This window comes from Elgaria multicarinata, chromosome 4 (genome assembly GCF_023053635.1).
Source record: "Elgaria multicarinata webbii isolate HBS135686 ecotype San Diego chromosome 4, rElgMul1.1.pri, whole genome shotgun sequence".
NCBI classification, from domain to species: domain Eukaryota; kingdom Metazoa; phylum Chordata; class Lepidosauria; order Squamata; family Anguidae; genus Elgaria; species Elgaria multicarinata.
In genome coordinates, this window is record NC_086174.1 from 2,947,442 (window position 1) to 2,967,286 (window position 19,845).

The 19,845-nt window shown below is 49.0% G+C and overlaps 1 protein-coding gene across 1 annotated transcript in view; it reads left to right on the forward strand.

The window, feature by feature from the left end:
- The first annotated feature begins 391 nt into the window (after positions 1-391).
- Positions 392-19,845, forward strand: part of EFR3B (EFR3 homolog B) — a 145,038-nt gene continuing 125,584 nt past the window's right edge. Inside the window, exon 1 of the mRNA XM_063123733.1 lies at positions 392-473. Within this exon, the coding sequence (XP_062979803.1) occupies positions 467-473 (7 nt within the window). The 5' untranslated portion in view covers positions 392-466. The remainder of the gene's footprint in view (positions 474-19,845) is intronic.

Genomic DNA, 19,845 nt, shown 5'->3' on the forward strand with positions numbered 1-19,845 from the left:
AGAGACACAGAGAGAGAGAGAGAGAGGATGTTTGAGAGTTCTACAGTAGGGGAAATTAGCTTCCAGACATCCTTCTGCGTCTCCCATCAAGCAAGGTGCCACCAGCGAATGGCCCTGCCCTGTGCCCTGGTCTTCATGGTTGTTCTTCACTGAACACAGAAGAGACTGTCCTCAGGTGTTGGCCTCCACCTGGGAAGCACCTGGGAGCCTTTGGCAGCACAGAGAGGCAATCTGAAAACCGCTTCGGGGAGCCTGTCCAACTTGAAACACGTTTCTGAAGAAGGGGCAACATCCTTCTGTTCGCAGGTGTTTCTAACAACTCGGAAAGGAGCCTGCTGTTTCCCTCTGCCTATTGCTCACCCGGCTTCCCTGGACTTGGCTTCTAGAGGCCCTCGGAGGCCGTCTGCTGGCCAGGCTGAACGTCAACAGTGACAGGGCGACAGCGAGGCCCAGCCCAGCCGCCACCATGACAGGTAAGCAGCAAAGGGCTCCTGTTGCCGACACGCCTCCTCAGCTGCTCTCTGTTCGGTTTTTTTCTCCGTTCCTTGTATGTGAACCGAGATGCTGCTAGATGTTCAGTCATGTGTCTTGCAAAACTTCCTTTAAATAGAGCCTTTCAAAACAGAGGCGCCGGCCCCTCTCGCGTTGAGATTGCAAGTCCTTTGGGGGGTGGGGGGGAAGGGACCTGGCTTTTCAAGGGCGGGGTGCTTCTGTGGAAATTTGTCAGGGGCAGGGCGATGGCTTTTTAGGGAAAGCTGTGAAACGGCCATTTGGACAGTTGGTTTTGAACTGTACCAGTCCTTATGGGTTTTTTTAAAAATGAATGGATTGTTTATCTGCGGCTTGGTTTGCCCTTTAGAAGTTTTCACAACAAAAGCAGCATGTGAGCAGTTTTCCCCCCAGCTACTGGCTGTGCAGTCTGGGACGATGGCAGTTGTATTTATTTATTTATTTATTTATTTATTACATTTCTATACCGCCCAATAGCCGAAGCTCTCTGGGCGGTTCACAAATGAGTTGTAGTCCAACTCATCCAGAGGACCTGAGGCTGGGAGAAGCTCATGAAAAGCAAATCATATTGAGACATAATGGCTAAGAGACAGCGCCAACCTGTGCATGTCTACTCAGAAGTAAGTCCTGCTGAGTTCAGTGGCTTTTACTCCCAAGTAAGCGTGCACAGGGTGCAACCTAAATCTCTTTGACTCTCTTTTAAGGCAGGGGTGTTGAATGTTAGGCACGTGGGCCAAATCCGGCCCAGCTGTGGTTCCAAACTGGCCACCGGGGATACCCAAATGAGGTAGGTTCCCAGGTTTTGTGCCGTTTTTTTGTCCCATTCTAAAAGGTTGACATTATTATTTATTATTATTTATTGCGTTTTTATACTGCCCAGCAGCCGAAGCTCCCTGGGCGGTTCACAAAAACTAAAAGCCGTTCCTAAGGCTTACTTACTTACAACAAAGCAGAGGGCCTTTTCTGTGGTGGCTCCCCAATTCTGGAACGATCTCCCCGATGAGGCCCGCCTGGCGCCAACGTTATTATTTTTTCGGCGCCAGGTTAACACTTTCCTATTGGAATTTGGTGCTTTTCCAAATTCAAATTCAGTCCTTGGTCTGAAAGAGATTCAATACCGTTGTTTTAAGGTGTCACATTAATCTATGTTCTGGAAGGTTCCACTCTGTTTAAACTCTATAGGAAAGGAAAGGAACCTCTCGTGCAAGCACTGAGTCATTACTGACTCTTGGAGGGACGCCAGCTTTCAATGATGTTGTCTTGGCAGGCCTTATAGCGGGGTGGTTTGCCGTTGCCTTCCCCGGCCGTTATTACCTTTCCCCCAGCTAACTGGGTACTCATTTTACCGACCTTGGGAGGATGGAAGCCTGAGTCAACCCGAGCCGGCTGCCTGAAACCAGCTTCTGCTGGGATCGAACTCAGGCCGTGGGGAGAGTTTCGGCTGCAGAAACTGCTGCTTTACCGCTCTGCGCCACACGAGGCTCCGTTAAACTCTATAACTTCCTCAAATTGACATCATGATATTTCCCCTCCTTTCTTTCACTGTTTTGGGTGGGGAGGGTGGAGGGCAATTTTAAAAAGTTGCTTCCCGTGCGAAGGGCATCCAGCTCTTCCGCTTGGGATGTTATCCACAGTTTCTGCTCCCTGGGTACGTGTTGCAGCAGATCTCGAGTAATGATGTCTGCGAGAGCCAACCCGCTGGCAAGAGAACTACTGGCTCCGCCTCCTGGGAGGCATTTCTGACATTTGCCATGAGACGGCTGTCATCACTTGCGACTTAAGAGTTGTTGTCGGAGGGGCTCCGTGTGCTGTTGCTCTTTATGGATGGGATTTGTACATCTCAGAGTTGGCACAGAGCTCTCTGCCTTCTGAGCTGCTCTGCCGATGGAGGGTCCATCTGTTCCATGCCGATTACATATCTAGGAAACAGAGAAAATCTTGTGTGGGCGAGAGGGTGGGTGGGTGACGCTTGGAGGATCCTGGCTGGTAGCGGGAAGGGTGAACATGATGACCATTTAATAATAGAACCATAGAATCATAAAAGAGAAGAGTTGGAAGGGGCCTACAAGGCCATCGAGTCCAACCCCCTGCTCAAGGCAGGAATCCACCCTAAAGCATCCCTGACAGATGCTTGTCCAGCTTCCTCTTGAAGGCCTCTAGTGTGGGAGAGCCCACAACCTCAGTAGGTAACTGGTTCCATTGTCGTACTGCTCTAACAGTCAGGAAGTTTTTCCTGATGTCCAGCTGGAATCTGGCTTCCTGTCACTTGAGCCCGTTATCCCGTGTCCTGCACTCTGGGAGGATCGAGAAGAGATCCTGGCCCTCCTCTGTGTGACAACCTTTGAAGTATTTGAAGAGTGCTATCCTCTGCTTTTATGTCACGATCTTCATCCCGCTCCTGGGGCTTGTCTGTACGGCTTCTTTACCCCGACCTAAATGCGCATATTTGCGTTTTAAGTTACACGTCCATTCGTCTCAGCGCCAGGTTTTAACTGCAATAATGCGCATATACACATTCGCGAGTTCAATAGGGTTACTTTCCCCAGAAAGCACACCTAGGGTTAGGGTTGACCTTGCAAATTTGCAAGTGGAACCCTTGACACACATTTTATTCCTGCTTAGCATAGCAATGGGAGGGAGGAACAGGCTGGATGGCCCCTTCTCCAGTGTCGTCTGTATTTGTGTTTTATTTCTATTTTGCTGTCATGAGATTGCTAGCATTGTCAGGGCTCAGCAGGGTACCTGAGAGAAACTGAGGCATGAGATATGATCCAAGCACGAAATCACATATCCCACCCAGCCCCCGCCGTCGCCAATGAACAACAAAATATCCATTTCTCAGAAGGCAAACTAATAATGCTCGGAGAACTCAGGGAACATGTTAAACTTAATGTCTTAATACATTTTTAGCTATGTACAATGATTTATTGTTTTATACTGTTTGATTTTATCTGTCTGCCAGATAGGGTGGGATACAAATTAGGGCTGAGCACGGACCCCCCAGCTCCGAAGCGGAGCACAGCCCTACTTCGCATCTCGTGTGGAGGAAGCAGGAGGAGGGGAGGAAGAAGCTGCTGGGTCTTTAAGACCCCGCGGAAGCCCTTCCCACCGCTTGCAGGTCATGATCTTCGCAAATGGGGAGCAAAGAAAGAGCAGTTGAAATCAATGGGATTTACTTTTGAGTAAATCCCATTGAGTAAATTTTGAGTAAATTTAAAATTTAGCCGCTCCTGTTTCCCTGCCAGGAGGGAGCAGAGGAGTTCCAAGGAGGAAAGGATTTAAAAAAAAAAAAACCACTGCAGAAAAGCCACGCCCCTGTCCTTCCTCTGCTCTCCCAAACTAGAAAATAAAAGGAAGTGCTTGTTTGCTTTCTGTCTTCCCCAGCCTTATAAACACTCATGCTGTTTCCTCAAAGGAACGGAAGAGCGCCCCATTCATCCTGCCGGAAAACCTCCCTCCCCCTTCCATGAACTGCATGATGAACTCAATAGGATTTACTTTAGAGCAAGGGAACCAACTCATGATCAAAGGAATGAATGAGCACAAATGCGTCCCTGCGCTTCTAAGTTCCATCGCTCCTTCGAACTAGTGGAATATACGCTCCAAAGTGCTTGAGGAAGGAAATTTTAAAAAAATCATAAAAAACCCAAAATGGATGGCCCAATTGGATTCAAACTTGGTATGCTGAAAGCCCTCCTTAATAGCTATTACTGTGCTGATTTGGAACTCTTTATCTTTAAAAATTACGCAGATGTAAGCATTTGTTTAATTTCTATTTTAAAAATCCAATAGAGTTCAATTGATTAATCAACTAAAGCTCCTATCACCTGCCATTGGAGGTTGCATTGTGTTCCCCTTGTCAGGCACTTCCAATCAGGAGGGAAAGGGGCAGCCCCCCCTTTCTCGGTTCCTCTCCCGCCCCCCCAAAGCAAGTCATGAAGCAAAGATGGAGGATCCAAAGTGCAATAGACCCAGCAGCCAAGAAGCAGGAGGAGGAAAGGATTTGAATAGGAATTTAAAAACACCCGCTGTAGAAAAGGCACACCCCTCTCTTTTGTCAGCAATACCGCCCCTTGAAAACACACAGAAAATACATGTTGCAGTTTGAGCGAGGTGCTTCCGCATGCTTGGAAAAACCGGACTTTCCACACACCAAAAATTTATTTATTTTATTTATTTATTTAAGGATTTTTATGCCGCCATTCAGCCAAAAAAGGCTCTCATGGCGGCTTACAAAAGTATTTCTTGACAGTCCCTGCCCACAGGCTTACAATCTAAAAGACATGACACAAAAGGAAAGAGGATTGGGAGGGAGGAGGAGGAGGGGGAAAGGAAAGCAAATTCAGGCACTACAATCTTAGTTGGAAAGTTCAGCAGTTACAGTTGACAGCAGGAGGGAGGGGGCTCTCAGCTGGAGCTGGACCCAGGCACGGTGGAGAGGTGCCTGGCTGCTGCTTCCTCCCTCACTGGTGGCCTCTCCAGAGACAGTTGGTAGCAGGAGGGAGGGGGCTCTCAGCTGGAGCTGGACCCAGGCATGGTGGAGAGGTGCCTGGCTGCTGCTTCCTCCCTCACTGGTGGCCTCTCCAGAGACAGTTGACAGCAGGAGGGAGGGGGCCCTCAGCTGGAGCTGGACCCAGGCACGGTGGAGAGGTGCCTGGCTGCTGCTTCCTCCCTCACTGGTGGCCTCTCCAGAGACAGTTGATACTTTGCTTCTTTTGGGGAAGGAGCGCAATCGAAGCAGGATGCATCGGAGTACTTCACAATAAAAGCAGATTATAAACTAGAAAACATCAGAGTCCTTTGCATGCACTTCACAGTGCATGCACAGTATAACGCCGGTGTGATGAAGCTCATAGTCAAAACCAGGGCAATGTGTGAGAGCACACTGTGGGTGCTCTCACAAAATGGATGCCACAGGGTGGGGAGGGGTTGCCCATTCACATAAAAGGTTGCCACAGTGGGTGTGGCCAGTCACAGAGCATTCATTTCCCAGAAGGCTGAATTCACAAGCTGAATTTGTAGATCACAAGCTGAATATGAGCCAACAGTGCGATATGGCTGCAAGAAAGGCAAATGCTATTTTGAGCTGCATTAATAGAAGTATAGCTTCCAAATTGTGTGAGGTACTGGTTCCTCCCTATTCGGCCCCGGTTAGGCCTCATCTAGAGTATTGCGTCCAGTTCTGGGCTCCACAATTCAAGAAGGACGCAGACAAGCTGGAGCGTGTTCAGAGGAGGGCAACCAGGATGATCAGGGGTCTGGAAACAAAGCCCTATGAAGAGAGACTGAAAGAACTGGGCATGTTTAGTCTGGAGAAGAGAAGACTGAAGGGAGACATGATAGCACTCTTCAAATACTTAAAAGGTTGTCACACAGAGGAGGGCCAGGATCTCTTCTCGATCCTCCAAGAGTGCAGGACATGGAATAACGGGCTCAAGTTAAAGGAAGCCAGATTCCGGCTGGACATCAGGAAAAACTTCCTGACTGTTAGAGCAGTACGACAATGGAATCAGTTACCTAGGGAGGTTGTGGGCTCTCCCACACTAGAGGCATTCAAGAGGCAGCTGGACAGCCATCTGTCAGGGATTCTTTAGGGTGGATTCCTGCATTGAGCAGGGGGTTGGACTTGATGTCCTTGAAGTCCCCTTCCAACTCTGCTATTCTATGATTCTATGATTCCAAGGCAAAGTGGTGAAGCTAAAGGAAAAATAACTTGCTCAAGAGGCAGAGGTGGGGTCTATGCTCTTAAACACAAAGCCACTTTCTGGGATCCAGTTTCCTGCTCCAAAAGCCATTTCACGGAAGGTAAATTGATAAGGCTCAGAGACAAGTAATTGGCCAAGAAACTGAGGCACGGGCCGGGTCCAACCTCCAAAGGCCAAATCACGTATTTCTCCCCGACCCTCAAAAAGAACAAAAACCCATTTCTTGGAAGGCAAACTAATGATGCCCAGAGAACCGCACATCCCCCTTACAACACACACACACACACACACACACCGCCACCCCACCCCCAGACAACCCCCCTACCCCTAGCTTAAGGTGTGTTTTTTCCCCTCAGGGTGGCTGGGTGCCCGTGTGCCCCATGTCAGAGACCCCCCATGTCTCTAGATGTTAAATCCATGTTGGGGGTGGGAAATACATCCTGCCTCAATTGCACAGATACATAAGTGCCAGCAGCGCATGAATGCTAATGCACCGTGCAGTGCGCAACCCGCCCTTCCACACAGTGCAACAGCTGCTAAGATCTGTTCGGCACTGATAATAATACACTGGAAGGCATCCATGTTGAGTCGCTTGTGTGATCTTTTTTTAATTCTAATATATTTTTAACCCAAATCGCTGTCTGGTGTTTCTTCATCTCCAAAGAGCTGAACCGCAAAGGCCCACGCGCGCTCAGGCTCCTGGCTTTTCCCTTCCCGTCGCCTCCCGTCCCTCCTCTCTCCCTGTCAAATTCAGATTGTAAGCTCCTTGGGGCGGGTTATTTTGCCCTTTAAAGTCACCCTTATATTGAGTTTTCTCCCCAACACTTCTTAGGACAGAAGGGAGCATTGCTTCTCCGCTCACATATGTTTAAGCAGCTTTCATTACCCCCCCTCCCCCAATTCTCCTGATTTCTAAGTTAATCAGAGAAACAACTTTGATCAAAAGTCTGGTTGTAATTAAAGCCTGAAGTCCCCAAAGGGCAGGCCTCTGAGTCACACAATAATAATTCACTGCCACGTAATAATTACAGTGGCGGAGCTGTTTTCAACGCTTCACATTTGAGAAAGGTTTATAGCCAAGTCAGCTCTGCTGCTCACAAATGCAACTTTTGGCACCTCCTTGGCAGATTCATTGATAGATTGATTTAAAATATTTGCTGGCTGCCTTTAGAGCAGAAGCCCTCCCAAGGCGGCTTACAACGTAAAAATGCGTAAAAACAATTACACTATTAAAAGCAATAAAAACATAAACACAATGAAATGTTACTCCATGTTACTCCGCTTCTGAAATCTCTTCATTGGCTTCCAATTCACTTCAGAATCCAATATAAACTTCTCCTGTTAACCTTCAAAGCTTTTCACGGTCTAGCTCCTTCCTATCTCTCCTCTCTCATCTCACACTATTGCCCCGCTCGTGCTCTTCGCTCCTCTGATGCCATGTTTCTCGCCTGCCCAAGGGCCTCTACTTCCCTTGCTCGGCTTCGTCCTTTTTCGTCTGCTGCCCCGTACGCCTGGAACGCTCTTCCAGAACATTTGAGAACTACAAGTTCAACCACAGCTTTTAAAGCTCAACTAAAAACTTTTCTTTTTCCTAAAGCTTTTAAAACTTGATGTTGTGCAGACTTCTACTGTTACTTTCTACTGTTAGTTTTTCCCTACCCTGTGCCTGCTTACCCTACCCTGTACCTGTTTGCATTCTCTTCCCCTCCTTATTGTTTTACTATGATTCTATTAGATTGTAAGCCTATGGGGCAGGGTCTTGCTATTTACTGTTTTACTCTGTACAGCACCATGTACATTGATGGTGCTATATAAATAAATAATAATAATAATAATAATAATAATAATAATAATGGCACTTCGTTGGCATTGGGTGGAAAGGAGTAGTAGAGTTGGGTGTCATCAGCGTACTGGTGGAACTGCACCCCAAAACTCTCTCCCAACGGTTTCATGTATATGTTAAACAGCACGGGGGACGAAACAGAACCCTGAGGGACTCCACAGGCCAACGGCCAAGGAGTCAAACAGGAATCCCCCCAGCACCACCTTTTGGGTCCGCCCCTCCAAGAAGGAATGGAGCCATTGTAATACAGCGCCTCCAAGTTCCATCCCAACAAGGCAGCCCGGAAGGATACTATTGTCGATGGTATCAAACGCCTCTGAGAGGTCCAGCAGCACCAACAGGGACATACTCCCCCTGTCCAGTTCCTGGTGTAGGTCATCCACCAAGGTGACCCAAGCGGTTTCTGCCCCATAACCAGGCCTGAAGCCAGTTTGAAATGGCTCTAGATAATCCGTCTCATCCAGGAATCCCTAGAGTTGGGAGGCCACCACACGCTCCAATACTTTGCCCAAAAACGGGATATTGGAGACTAGGGCTGTGCTCCGCTCCGTTTCGGATCCCTGAATCCGAAGTGGAGCGGGCCAATCCTGACCTATGAAGGTCCAGATCGGCGCAGAGCGGTTCAGAACGGTCCGAAGTGATTTGAACCGTTCCGAAGCTCCAGATGCAGGTAAGTGGGGGGGACGGGGGCTTACTTGGCTTTGTCTCCCACCGCCGCCACGGTCCTTGCGGCAGGGGACAGCGAAGCCAGGTAAGGGGGGAGGGGGACCTATTCGGCCCCCATTTTGTCCCCCCTTCCCCACTTACTTGCCTCCGCCAGGCAAGTAAGTGGAGAAGGGGGGGCAAAATGGAAGCTGAATCTCAATCCGGCCCTCCAGATCTCGATCCGGATCTGGTTCCGAAGTGGATTGGGGGAGGGTCGGATCAACCTGAACTGGTTCGGGCCCAATCCGGAAATTCTGGATCAGTCCGCGAACCGGTTTGAAGTGGTGGTGCACAGCCCTATTGGAGACTGACCGGTAATTATCCAATACAGTGGGGTTCAAGGAGGGCTTTTTCAATGTGGGTCTCACCTCTGCCTCCTTCAAGCAGGTTCGCACCCTTCCTTGGCCAAGGGAAGCATCAATCACTCCACTTTATGTGCTGTGACTCCTGTTGCTTGGTACATCGTATACAGTCAGTCGGCTGATAATTTCTAAAGAAGTTGAAAGTAGTTTGGGTGAGATTTTCCGCAACGTACATGCATGCAAATTTCTTTTATTTATTATTGGATTTATTTATAATACAATATAATAACACCTCTGAGTGATTTACATATAAAAATATTAATAATCACTGTTTAAAAGATACCATGACAAACAATTATAACTACGATAACAAAAAATGAAAGCACTGCAAAAAACAGTACAATGAAGCAGCAGTATGACATTGGTTGCAAGAAAGGCAAATGCTATAGTATAGCTTCCAAATCGCGGGAGGTGCTGGTTCCTCTCTATTTGGACCTGGTTTGGCCTCATCGAGAGTATTGCGTCCAGTTCTGGGCTCCACAATTCAAGAAGGACGCAGACAAGCTGGAGCGTGTTCAGAGGAGGGCAACCAGGATGATCAGGGGTCTGGAAACAAAGCCCTATTATTATTATTATTATTTATTTATATAGCACCATCGATGTACATGGTGCTGTACAGATAACACAGTAAATAGCAAGACCCTGCCGCATAGAGAGACTGAAAGAACTGGGCATGTTTAGCCTGGAGAAGAGAAGATTGAGGGGAGACATGATAGCACTCTTCAAATACTTGTCACACAGAGGAGGGCCAGGACCTCTTCTCGATCCTCCCAGAGTGCAGGACACGGAATAACAAGCTCAAGTTAAAGGAAGCCAGATTCCGGCTGGACATCAGGAAAAACTTCCTGACTGTTAGAGCAGTACGACAATGGAATCAGTTACCTAGGGAGGATGTGAGCTCTCCCACCCTAGAGGCCTTCAAGAGGCAGCTGGAAAACCACCTGTCAGTGGATTCCTGCATTGAGCAGGGAGGGTGGACTCGATGGCCTTGTAGGCCCCTTTCAACTCTGCTATTCTATGATTCTATGATTCTTCTTACAAGCCAGAGAAAGCCTGTTTAAACAAGTGCATTTCCAGGAGGCGTTTAAAATGTGCCCCGTTTTCTGCCTCCTGAACCACACAGAGAGAGCATTCCAGAGAATGGGTGCCAATGCTGTCAAAGTATTACATGTTGGTTGCGGAATGACCAGCAAGGCCTCCTCTGAAGATCTTAAAGGCTGGCTGGATACTTATAGGGGAAGGCAGATATCTTGGCTTAGGGCTTTGGGCCTTAGATGCTGTCTAGGGGGCCATAGGACTGCTCTGTTATTCAATTAATTCATTGATTCAATTTGCATAAATGTTTATATGGGTAAAAACAACAGTTCTGAAGCAAGAAGCATGCTTCCTTAGTATTTATTTGCTTATTTATTACATTTCTATATTTCCCAATAGCTGAAGCTCTCGGGATGGTTCACAACAATTAAAACCACAAGCTACATAATAAAATACAATATAAAATGTAAACGTTTAAAACTACAGTATAAAACTGCAAACCAAAACCTAGCGGCAATGCAGAGATTTATGATAGAATAACAGATTTAAAGCAGCAGAGCTAAAAGACTAAAATGCATTGAAAAATGAAAAGGTCTTTACCTGGCAAGCTCTACATTTAAGAAATAGAAACCAAATGCAGAGTTACAAGATAGGGGATACTTGGCTCAGCAATACTGCAAACGAGAAGGATTTTGGAATTGTTGTAGATCACAAGCTGAATATGAGCCAACAGTGCGATACGGCTGCAAGAAAGGCAAATGCTATTTTGGGCTGCATTAATAGAAGTATAGCTTCCAAATCACGTGAGGTTCTGATTCCTCTCTATTTGGCCCTGATCAGGCCTCATCTCGAGTATTGCGTCCAGTTCTGGGCTCCACAATTCAAGAAGGACGCAGACAAGCTGGAGCGTGTTCAGAGGAGGGCAACCAGGATGATGATGATGATGATGATGATGATGATGATGATGATTTATATAGCACCATCAATGTACATGGTGCTGTACAGAGTAAAACAGTAAATAGCAAGACCCTGCCGCATAGGCTTACATTCTAATAAAATCATAATAAAACAATAAGGAGGGGAAGAGAATGCAAACAGGCACAGGGTAGGGTAAACAGGCACTGGTAGGGTAAAACTGACAGTATAAAGTCAGAACAAAATCAAGTTTTAAAAGCTATAGGAAAAAGAAAAGTTTTTAGCTGAGCTTTAAAAGCTGCGGTTGAACTTGTAGTTCTCAAATGTTCTGGAAGAGCGTTCCAGGCGTAAGGGGCAGCAGAAGAAAATGGACGAAGCCGAGCAAGGGAAGTAGAGACCCTTGGGCAGGCGAGAAACATGGCATCAGAGGAGCGAAGAGCACGAGCGGGGCAATAGTGTGAGATGAGAGAGGAGAGAGAGGAAAGAGCTAGACCGTGAAAAGCTTTGTAGGTCAACAGGAGAAGTTTATATTGGATTCTGAAGTGAATTGGAAGCCAATGAAGAGATTTCAGCAGTGGAGTAACATGGTAAGAGCGGCGAGCCAAGAAGATGATCTTAGCAGCAGAGTGGTGAACAGAAACCAACGGACTGATGTGAGAAGAAGGAAGGCCAGTGAGAAGAAGGTTGCAGTAGTCCAACCGAGAAATAGCCAATGCATGAACAAGAGTCTTGGCAGAAGAGACAGAAAAAAATGATCGAATCCTGGCAATATTATACAGGAAAAAATGACAGGATTTAGCTACTGCCTCAATATGAGGAATAAAGGAGAGCAAGGAATCAAATATAAAGCCAAGGCTACGAGCTTCCTTGACCGGAGTAAGCGTAACATCATTGACAGTAAGAGAGAATGATAGATGAGGAGAAGGTTTAGGAGGAAAAACAAGCAATTCAGTCTTTGCCATATTAAGTTTCAAACGACGATGAAGCAACCAAGCTGAGATATCTGAAAGACATGCCGAGATACGATCGTGAACATCAGGAGAAAGATCTGGAGAAGAAAGATATAATTGTGTATCATCAGGGGTCTGGAAACAAAGCCCTATGAAGAGAGACTGAAAGAACTGGGCATGTTTAGCCTGGAGAAGAGAAGATTGAGGGGAGACATGAGAGCACTCTTCAAATACTTAAAAGGTTGCCACACAGAGGAGGGCCAGGATCTCTTCTCGATCCTCCCAGAGTGCAGGACACGGAATAATGGGCTCAAATGACAGGAAGCCAGATTCCAGCTGGACATGAGGAAAAACGTCCTGACTGTTAGAGCAGTATGACAATGAAATCAGTGACCTAGGGAGGTTGTGGGCTCTCCCACACTGGAGGGATTCCAGCTGCAACTGGACAACCCTCTGTCAGGGATGCTTTATTGTGGATTCCTGCCTTGAGCAGGGGGTTGGACTCGATGGCCTTGTAGGCCCCTTCCAACTCTGCTATTCTATGATTCTATGGCACCGGAAAGAGCACAGCGTAGGTGCCAGGTGATTGTAGTTGATAGATGTGTGTATTGCAGCTGGCATCTTCTTAAAAGACATACTTCCCTGCCCACACACACAGGAGGGACAAAATGACTCTGTTTGGAGGAATCTTGCCATCGCCAGGTGTCTGGGGTTTTGTTTTTGTTTTTTAAAAAAGATAATTGTGTTTAAAATAATTTATTTTTAAGGTGAAAACAACAGAATCTTTTGGCACCCAAAATATTAACAAATGTATTGCAGCATCTTTAAAGTGCCCCAAGATTCGTCGTTGTCTTTGCTGCAACAGACTAGCAGGGCTACTACCCCTCTGGAATTTTTCTTAAGCTTTTCCCCTGTTAATCTCAATGCCCTTTTTTTGTTGATAAAGGTTTTCCGAATTGCCTAGTCTAATGAATAAATCAATTAAATATTGCAGCTACTTTACTAATTGACAGAGTGGCTTTGCGGAATGGGGGAGGACGGGGCTCCCATCTCCTTTTATTTCCCGTGTGAACGAAGCCATTCTCCCAGATCCTGGCACGGGCCACCCGCCCCGTTCATGCCAGCTTAGAACTGCCTTCGCTGTGATGTTTGGTGAATTTGCATCCTCTCATTTTTGGCAGCCAGGAAAGCACGAACAGCAACAAAAGGCTTCCGTATGATGGCCTGCGTCTTTGTCTCTGCAGCTTTTATTATTATTTTTTAATATGATATTCTCCAGTCCCCTCAGGGCCATTTGCTTTCAGATCCGGAATCCACCATATTAAAAACACATCGCACCAGCAAAGCCGTCTGCATGCTAATGCCGCCTTCAGCCTCCTCGGCTGCTGGGGACGTGCTTATTAAGAAAAGCCGGAGCTGGGGCCGACAGAGGAGATCGCGTCCGTGCAATTTTGCTTCGTTCCCTTCCTCCATTTTATGACTTGCACCGTTGCAGGGATGCGGAACATCGTGGATGAAGGAGATTGACCCAGCCGTGCAGAATATGGTTTCCCTTGTAGTGCTTAGCTGCTCAGAGCCTGGTGCGAATCACGCCAGGAGTTTGAGCCCCATGCGGAGCTGCCTCTTTGGAGGAAGCGCCATCGTGCAAAGACATGCGCTTCCCATGCAGAAGAGCCCAACATGATGGGGAAGGGCTCCGGTCCGACACTCTGGCTCGCTGCTGCCAGTCACATCAAGCGGCCAGGTGGCCTTTTTTTTACAGAGGACAGCCCTCCATTTTCATAGAATCATAGAATCATAGAATAGCAGAGTTGGAAGGGGCCTACAAGGCCATCGAGTCCAACCCCCTGCTCAATGCAGGAATCCACCCTACAGCATCCCTGACAGAGGGTTGTCCAGCTGCCTCTTGAAGGCCTCTAGTGTGGGAGAGCCCACAACTTCCCTAGGGAACTGATTCCATTGTCGTACTGCTCTAACAGTCAGGAAGTTTTTCCTGATGTCCAGCCGGAATCTGGCTTCCTATCACTTCAGCCCGTTATTCCGTGTCCTGCACTCTGGGAGTATCGAGAAGAGATCCTGGCCCTCCTCTGTGGGACAACCTTTTAAGTATTTGAAGAGTGCTATCTTGTCTCCCCTCAATCTTCTCTTCTCCAGGCTCAACATGCCCAGTTCTTTCAGTCTCTCTTCCTAGGGCTTTGTTTCCAGACCCCTGATCATCCTGGTTGCCCTCCTCTGAACACACTCCAGCTTGTCTGCGTCCTTCTTGAATTGTGGAGCCCAGAACTGGACGCAGTCCTGAGATGAGGCCTAACCAGGGCCAAATAGAGAGGAACCAGGACCTCCTGTGATTTGGAAGCTATACTTCTGTTAATGCAGCCCAAAACAGCATTTGCCTTTCTTGCAGCCCTATCGCACTGTTGGCTCATATTCAGCTTGCGATCTACAACAATTCCAAGATCCTTCTCGTTTGTAGTATTGCTGAGCCAAGTATCCCCCATCTTGTAATTGTGCATTCGGTTTCTATTTCCTAGATGTAGAACTTGGCATTTATCCCTATTAAATTTCATTCTGTTGTTTTCAGCCAGCACTCCAGCCTATCAAGATCACTTTGAAGTTTGTTTCTGTCTTCCAGGGTATTAGCTATCCCACCCAATTTTGTGTCATCTGCAAATTTGATCAGCGTTCCCTGCACCTCCACGTCCAAATCATTAATAAAAATGTTGATGAGCACTGGGCCCAGGACTGAGCCCTGCAGCACCCCACTCGTTGCCTCTCCCCAGTTTGAGAAGGTTCCATTGATAAGTACTCTTTGAGTCCGATTCTGTAGCCAACTGTGAATCCACCTAACAGTTGTTCCATCTAGCCCACTTTTAGCTAGTTTGTGAATCAGAATGTCATGTGGTACTTTGTCAAAAGCTTTGCTGAAGTCAAGATATAGAAGCAATGACTCTGTTTTCATGGTCCTTGTCCAGGACAGAGCAGTCTGCAGAGTGCCCAGAGGAAGGGCACTGCCTGTCTGATCCCAGGAAGGAATTTGATTCTGCAGAAAAGAGAGGGTGGGTTGGAATATTGCAACCTCATCTGCAAGTTACAAGAAAAGGCCAGATTGGCAGTTATTGTGTGGGAATTTGGGCCATAGCCAGCCTTAGGATCTCTGTAGCCTACAGTGACTTCCTGCTCCTCGCCTTCCACCTATCCGCCCCCCCCCCCCCACTCTCTGCCTTCCTCCATTGCTGGGAGCACATGGTGTACTTGCTCTCTCGCGCTCTCTCCTGCTGGTGTTACAGAAACAAAGAAGTGGACTGAACAATGTCCTCCTGAAACTATATGCTGGGCCTGCGTGATATGCAACATTACGTGTGGGTAAAGCTGTTTTTCTTTCTTTCCTGAAGGAAAGGTGTGCTCTCTCTCTCTCTCTCTCTCTCTCTCTCTCTCTCTCTCTCTCTCTCTCTCTCGTTAGCCTTGTGTTCTGTGGGACTGCTAAACACTCATTCTGCTTTGCCTTTTTGTTTTCCCTCTCTCTCTCTGCTAACTGCTTTTCTAACAAAGAGGCAGCAATACAGTAAGACCTATCAGGGACAGGTTGGGAGGCTGTCTGGAGACCCCAGAATGCAGGGCTGCAAGGCAGGGCTTCCAGCCACCCCTGAAGCAACGTCTGCCTTCCTTGGGAGCTCTTCCAGGTTCTGCAGAGCTTGGCCTGGCCCCTTGGTGCGCTACAGGAGAGGGCAACTTGTGGCCCTCTAGATGTTTTGACCCACAACTCCCGTGATCTTTCACTATTGGCTTTGCTGCTTAGGGCAACGGGCACTGTCAGCCAAAACGTCTGGAGAGCCACAAATTGGCCACAGCAGGTCTACTGTCTACTGCTTGCAGCTGGCCGGTCCCTGCCCAAGGTGAGTCCGCTCCAGGCCTTATTCAGTGTCCCACTGGCCCTGGAGTCAGCTCGAGCAGGACAGACCTCACACCCCCATCCAGCCACAGGAGGTGTTGATGCAGGCCTGTGCTGCACCTGATGGTTCTCTGCCTGTTTGACTGCCTTCTGTGCTAATTTTCCCTGCCTCTGGCTCTTCCAGCCGCCTTCGTCTCTTCCCCGGAGGCTCCTGGCTCCCTTGTCTGTCTTGGAGCAGCCTGACCAAACGCTCTGACAGCCGCTCAAGGACTTCACGGGGGCCAAATCCTGACAGGCTGCATGTCACGGGGATGTTCTTGGCACCCGGAGCTGATCCGCCTTTGATCATTACAGGCCAGCCGAGTGGGCAGCAACGGTGGCTGCTGGCAGGCTCCCTTGGCATTTTAGAAGACCGGGCGAGAGGCGGTGCTGTCAGAGAGGAGGCCCTGGAGCGTGGGAGAAGGTGCTTCCAAACGAGACCCAGCCCCCTCCCCCGTTTTGGTCCTGCCTCGTGGCATCTGTGCCAGCTGTGTCCCACCCACCCACCCACCCACCCCCGCCCCCAGTGACCAAAAATAGCCTGCAAGGAACGCAGCAGCAACGCACAGCAAACCTCAGGACCCCCGGCCCTGGCAGCTGCTGGGGAACAGGCCCCTGCGGCGGCTGCTCCCCCCTGCTTTATTAATTGACTCGGTGGCCTTGTTTGCATTTGCTCCTCTGGTGGCTCAACCTGAGAGCAGCTTATTAAATTTAGCAAGGAGGCCGCCGTTGAGACCTCCCACCTGCTCTTGGCAATCTCTCTTCCCTTGCTTTGCCGACGGAAGCGGCGGAAACTCCTTCACTGAAGGTTGTAGAAAAGAGGGAGGGGAAGGGAGGGAGGCACTCTGCCCATGGCCAGGAGTCCCTTTCCTACCTCCTCATGTGCACACAATCACAGCAGCCTTCCCCAACTTGGTGCCCTCTGGATGTGTTGGACTACCACTCCCATTGGCCGTGCTGTCTGTGGATGATGGAAGTTGTAGTCTGGCATGCCTGCCTGGAGGGTGCCACGGGGCGGGGGGGGAGCTGTTGGGCTAATTACAGGAAGGAACGTCTTTCTGTTTTGTTTTGTTTTTCAGATTATGTAGGAGTGACCCCGTTCAGAAGACACCTTAAACCATGGCTTTAACCATGGTGGTTAAGTCGGAAAGGTGGGCTGTGTTCAGAAGACACCTTAAACCATGGCTTTAACCATGGTGGTTAAGCCGGAAAGGTGGGCTGTGTTCAGAAGACACCTTAAACCATGGCTTTAACCACAGTGGTTAAGCCAGAAAGCCGGGCTGTGTTCAGAAGACACCTTAAACCATGGCTTTAACCACAGTGGTTCAGCCAGAAAGCCGGGCTGTGTTCAGAAGACACCTTAAACCATGGCTTTAACCACAGTGGTTCAGCCAGAAAGCCGGGCTGCGTTCAGAAGACACCTTAAACCATGGCTTTAACCACAGTGGTTCAGCCAGAAAGCCGGGCTGCGTTCAGAAGACACCTTAAACCATGGCTTTAACCACAGTGGTTCAGCCAGAAAGCCGGGCTGCGTTCAGAAGACACCTTAAACCAGGGCTTTAACCACAGTGGTTAAGCCAGAAAGCCGGGCTGCGTTCAGAAGACACCTTAAACCATGGCTTTAACCACAGTGGTTCAGCCAGAAAGCCGGGCTGTGTTCAAAAGACACCTTAAACCATGGCTTTAACCACAGTGGTTCAGCCAGAAAGCCGGGCTGTGTTCAGAAGACACCTTAAACCATGGCTTTAACCACAGTGGTTCAGCCAGAAAGCCGGGCTGCGTTCAGAAGACACCTTAAACCATGGCTTTAACCACAGTGGTTAAGCCAGAAAGCCGGGCTGCGTTCAGAGGACACCTTAAACCAGGGCTTTAACCACAGTGGTTAAGCCAGAAAGCCGGGCTGCGTTCAGAAGACACCTTAAACCAGGGCTTTAACCACAGTGGTTAAGCCAGAAAGCCGGGCTGTGTTCAGAAGACACCTTAAACCAGGGCTTTAACCACAGTGGTTAAGCCAGAAAGCCGGGCTGTGTTCAGAAGACACCTTAAACCAGGGCTTTAACCACAGTGGTTAAGCCAGAAAGCCGGGCTGTGTTCAGAAGACACCTTAAACCAGGGCTTTAACCACAGTGGTTAAGCCAGAAAGCCGGGCTGTGTTCAGAAGACACCTTAAACCAGGGCTTTAACCGTGATGAATAAAGCAAAAGGGCTTATTTGCCGTGGTTAAAGCCATGGTTTAAGGTGTCTTCTGATCATGGCCTGGCTTTCTGGCTTAACCACCATTGTTAAAGCCATGGTTTAAGGTGTCTTCTGAATGGGCCCAAAGCAGCCATAGATGATGCCAACCATCTTTGCAAACAGCCCGGCAAGTTAGGCTAATATCATTATCCTCATCTTGCAGATGAGCGGGTTGCTGTGTTGGGAGGAAGATGGGCTACCCCAGACTGGCAGGCCTAGAAGCTGGGGGAAATCTGGTATACATGACGACCCCCAGGACTGATGCCAGCTTCCAGGGGGGCCTTGGCATAGTGCTCCGAAGGCCCCAGGGCCCTCCACCAGCCCTCCCTCGGTTCTTTTTTTCCCCTTTTCCTTTTTTTAACCTGGCAGCCGCTACTCCTCTTTGCCCGGCCAGCCCTGCTAGGGAAAGGAAGTGCCACGGCAGCTGGCCTGCACGCCCCACACCGCTGCTTTTGAAAGCAAAATTCCCACCCCCACTATTGTCTTGTGTAGCAGCAGTCTGAACCAATCAGTTGCTGCTGGGGGAGGGACAATGAGGGTACAGGAAAAGCAAAGGGGAAGCAGGGGGAAAGCTCTTACCTCGGAACAGCAGCTTCTCGGAGATAAAAGCCTTTCTCTGCTGCACAGTAACAAAGGCCGCCTTTCTCACCATGCAGCAGAGGAAAGCTCTTATCTCCAAGAAGCTGCTGATTGGAGATAAGAGCTTTTGTCTGCAGGAGACAGTCGGCTGAGTCCTGGGGAGGATGCTGGCAGGCCAGATGGGGAACCCCCAGTGGGCTGCACATCTGGCCTGTGGCTTCCCCATGCCTGCTGTGTGGCAAGCAGGATGTTGGATGAGATGGCCTTTTGGCCCCGCCACAGGGCTCTTCTTGTGTCCTACTGTGACGTGGACAGTGCCAAGCGCTGAACCCTGTGGCTGCGAAAACCTGAGCAGAGAGGAGGGAGCAGGGGAGATGCGTAAGAAGGGACTCCGCTGGTGCCTCCAGTGATTTTCAACGCTGAGTGTTAAAGTAGGGTGGAGGGCTGTGCTCGTGGGTCATCCAGAAGGGCCCCAGGGGCCAGACTGAGCTCCCACCCCCACCCCCACCCCATGCCTGATAGAAAACACAGGCACTCGCCTGACACCAAGTCAGACCTTGGGGCCATCTAGCCTGATACACTCTCTCCTGGAGGCAAAGGCTATCCATGGCTACTAGCCCTGATGGTTGTGTGCTACCTCCAGTATTAGAGGCAGTAAGCCTGTGTGCACCAGGTGCTGGGGAACATGGGCGGGAGGGTGCTATTGCACCATGTCCTGCCTTGTTGGTCCCTGGCCGATGGCTGGTTGGCCCCTATGTGAACAGAGTGCTGGACTAGATGGACCCTTGCTCTGATCCAGCATCAGGGCACTTCTGATGTTCTTCTGACAGGCGCCCATGGCTCTCCGGGCAGAATTCTTTCCCAGCTATGGCTGGCGATGCAGGTGGGGACTGATCTGGGACCTTCTGCATTCGAAGCAGGTTCTCCACCACTCAGCCCTGATCCTGCCCTGAAATCCCAGCTAAGATGCCAGTCCCCATGTTTCTGAATGAAGACCTGATTTAAATAGGCGCACAGGAAGCCTCTTTGTACTGAGTCAGGTAGAGCTTCGTAGTGTCTCTTCGGGGTCTCTTTCCCA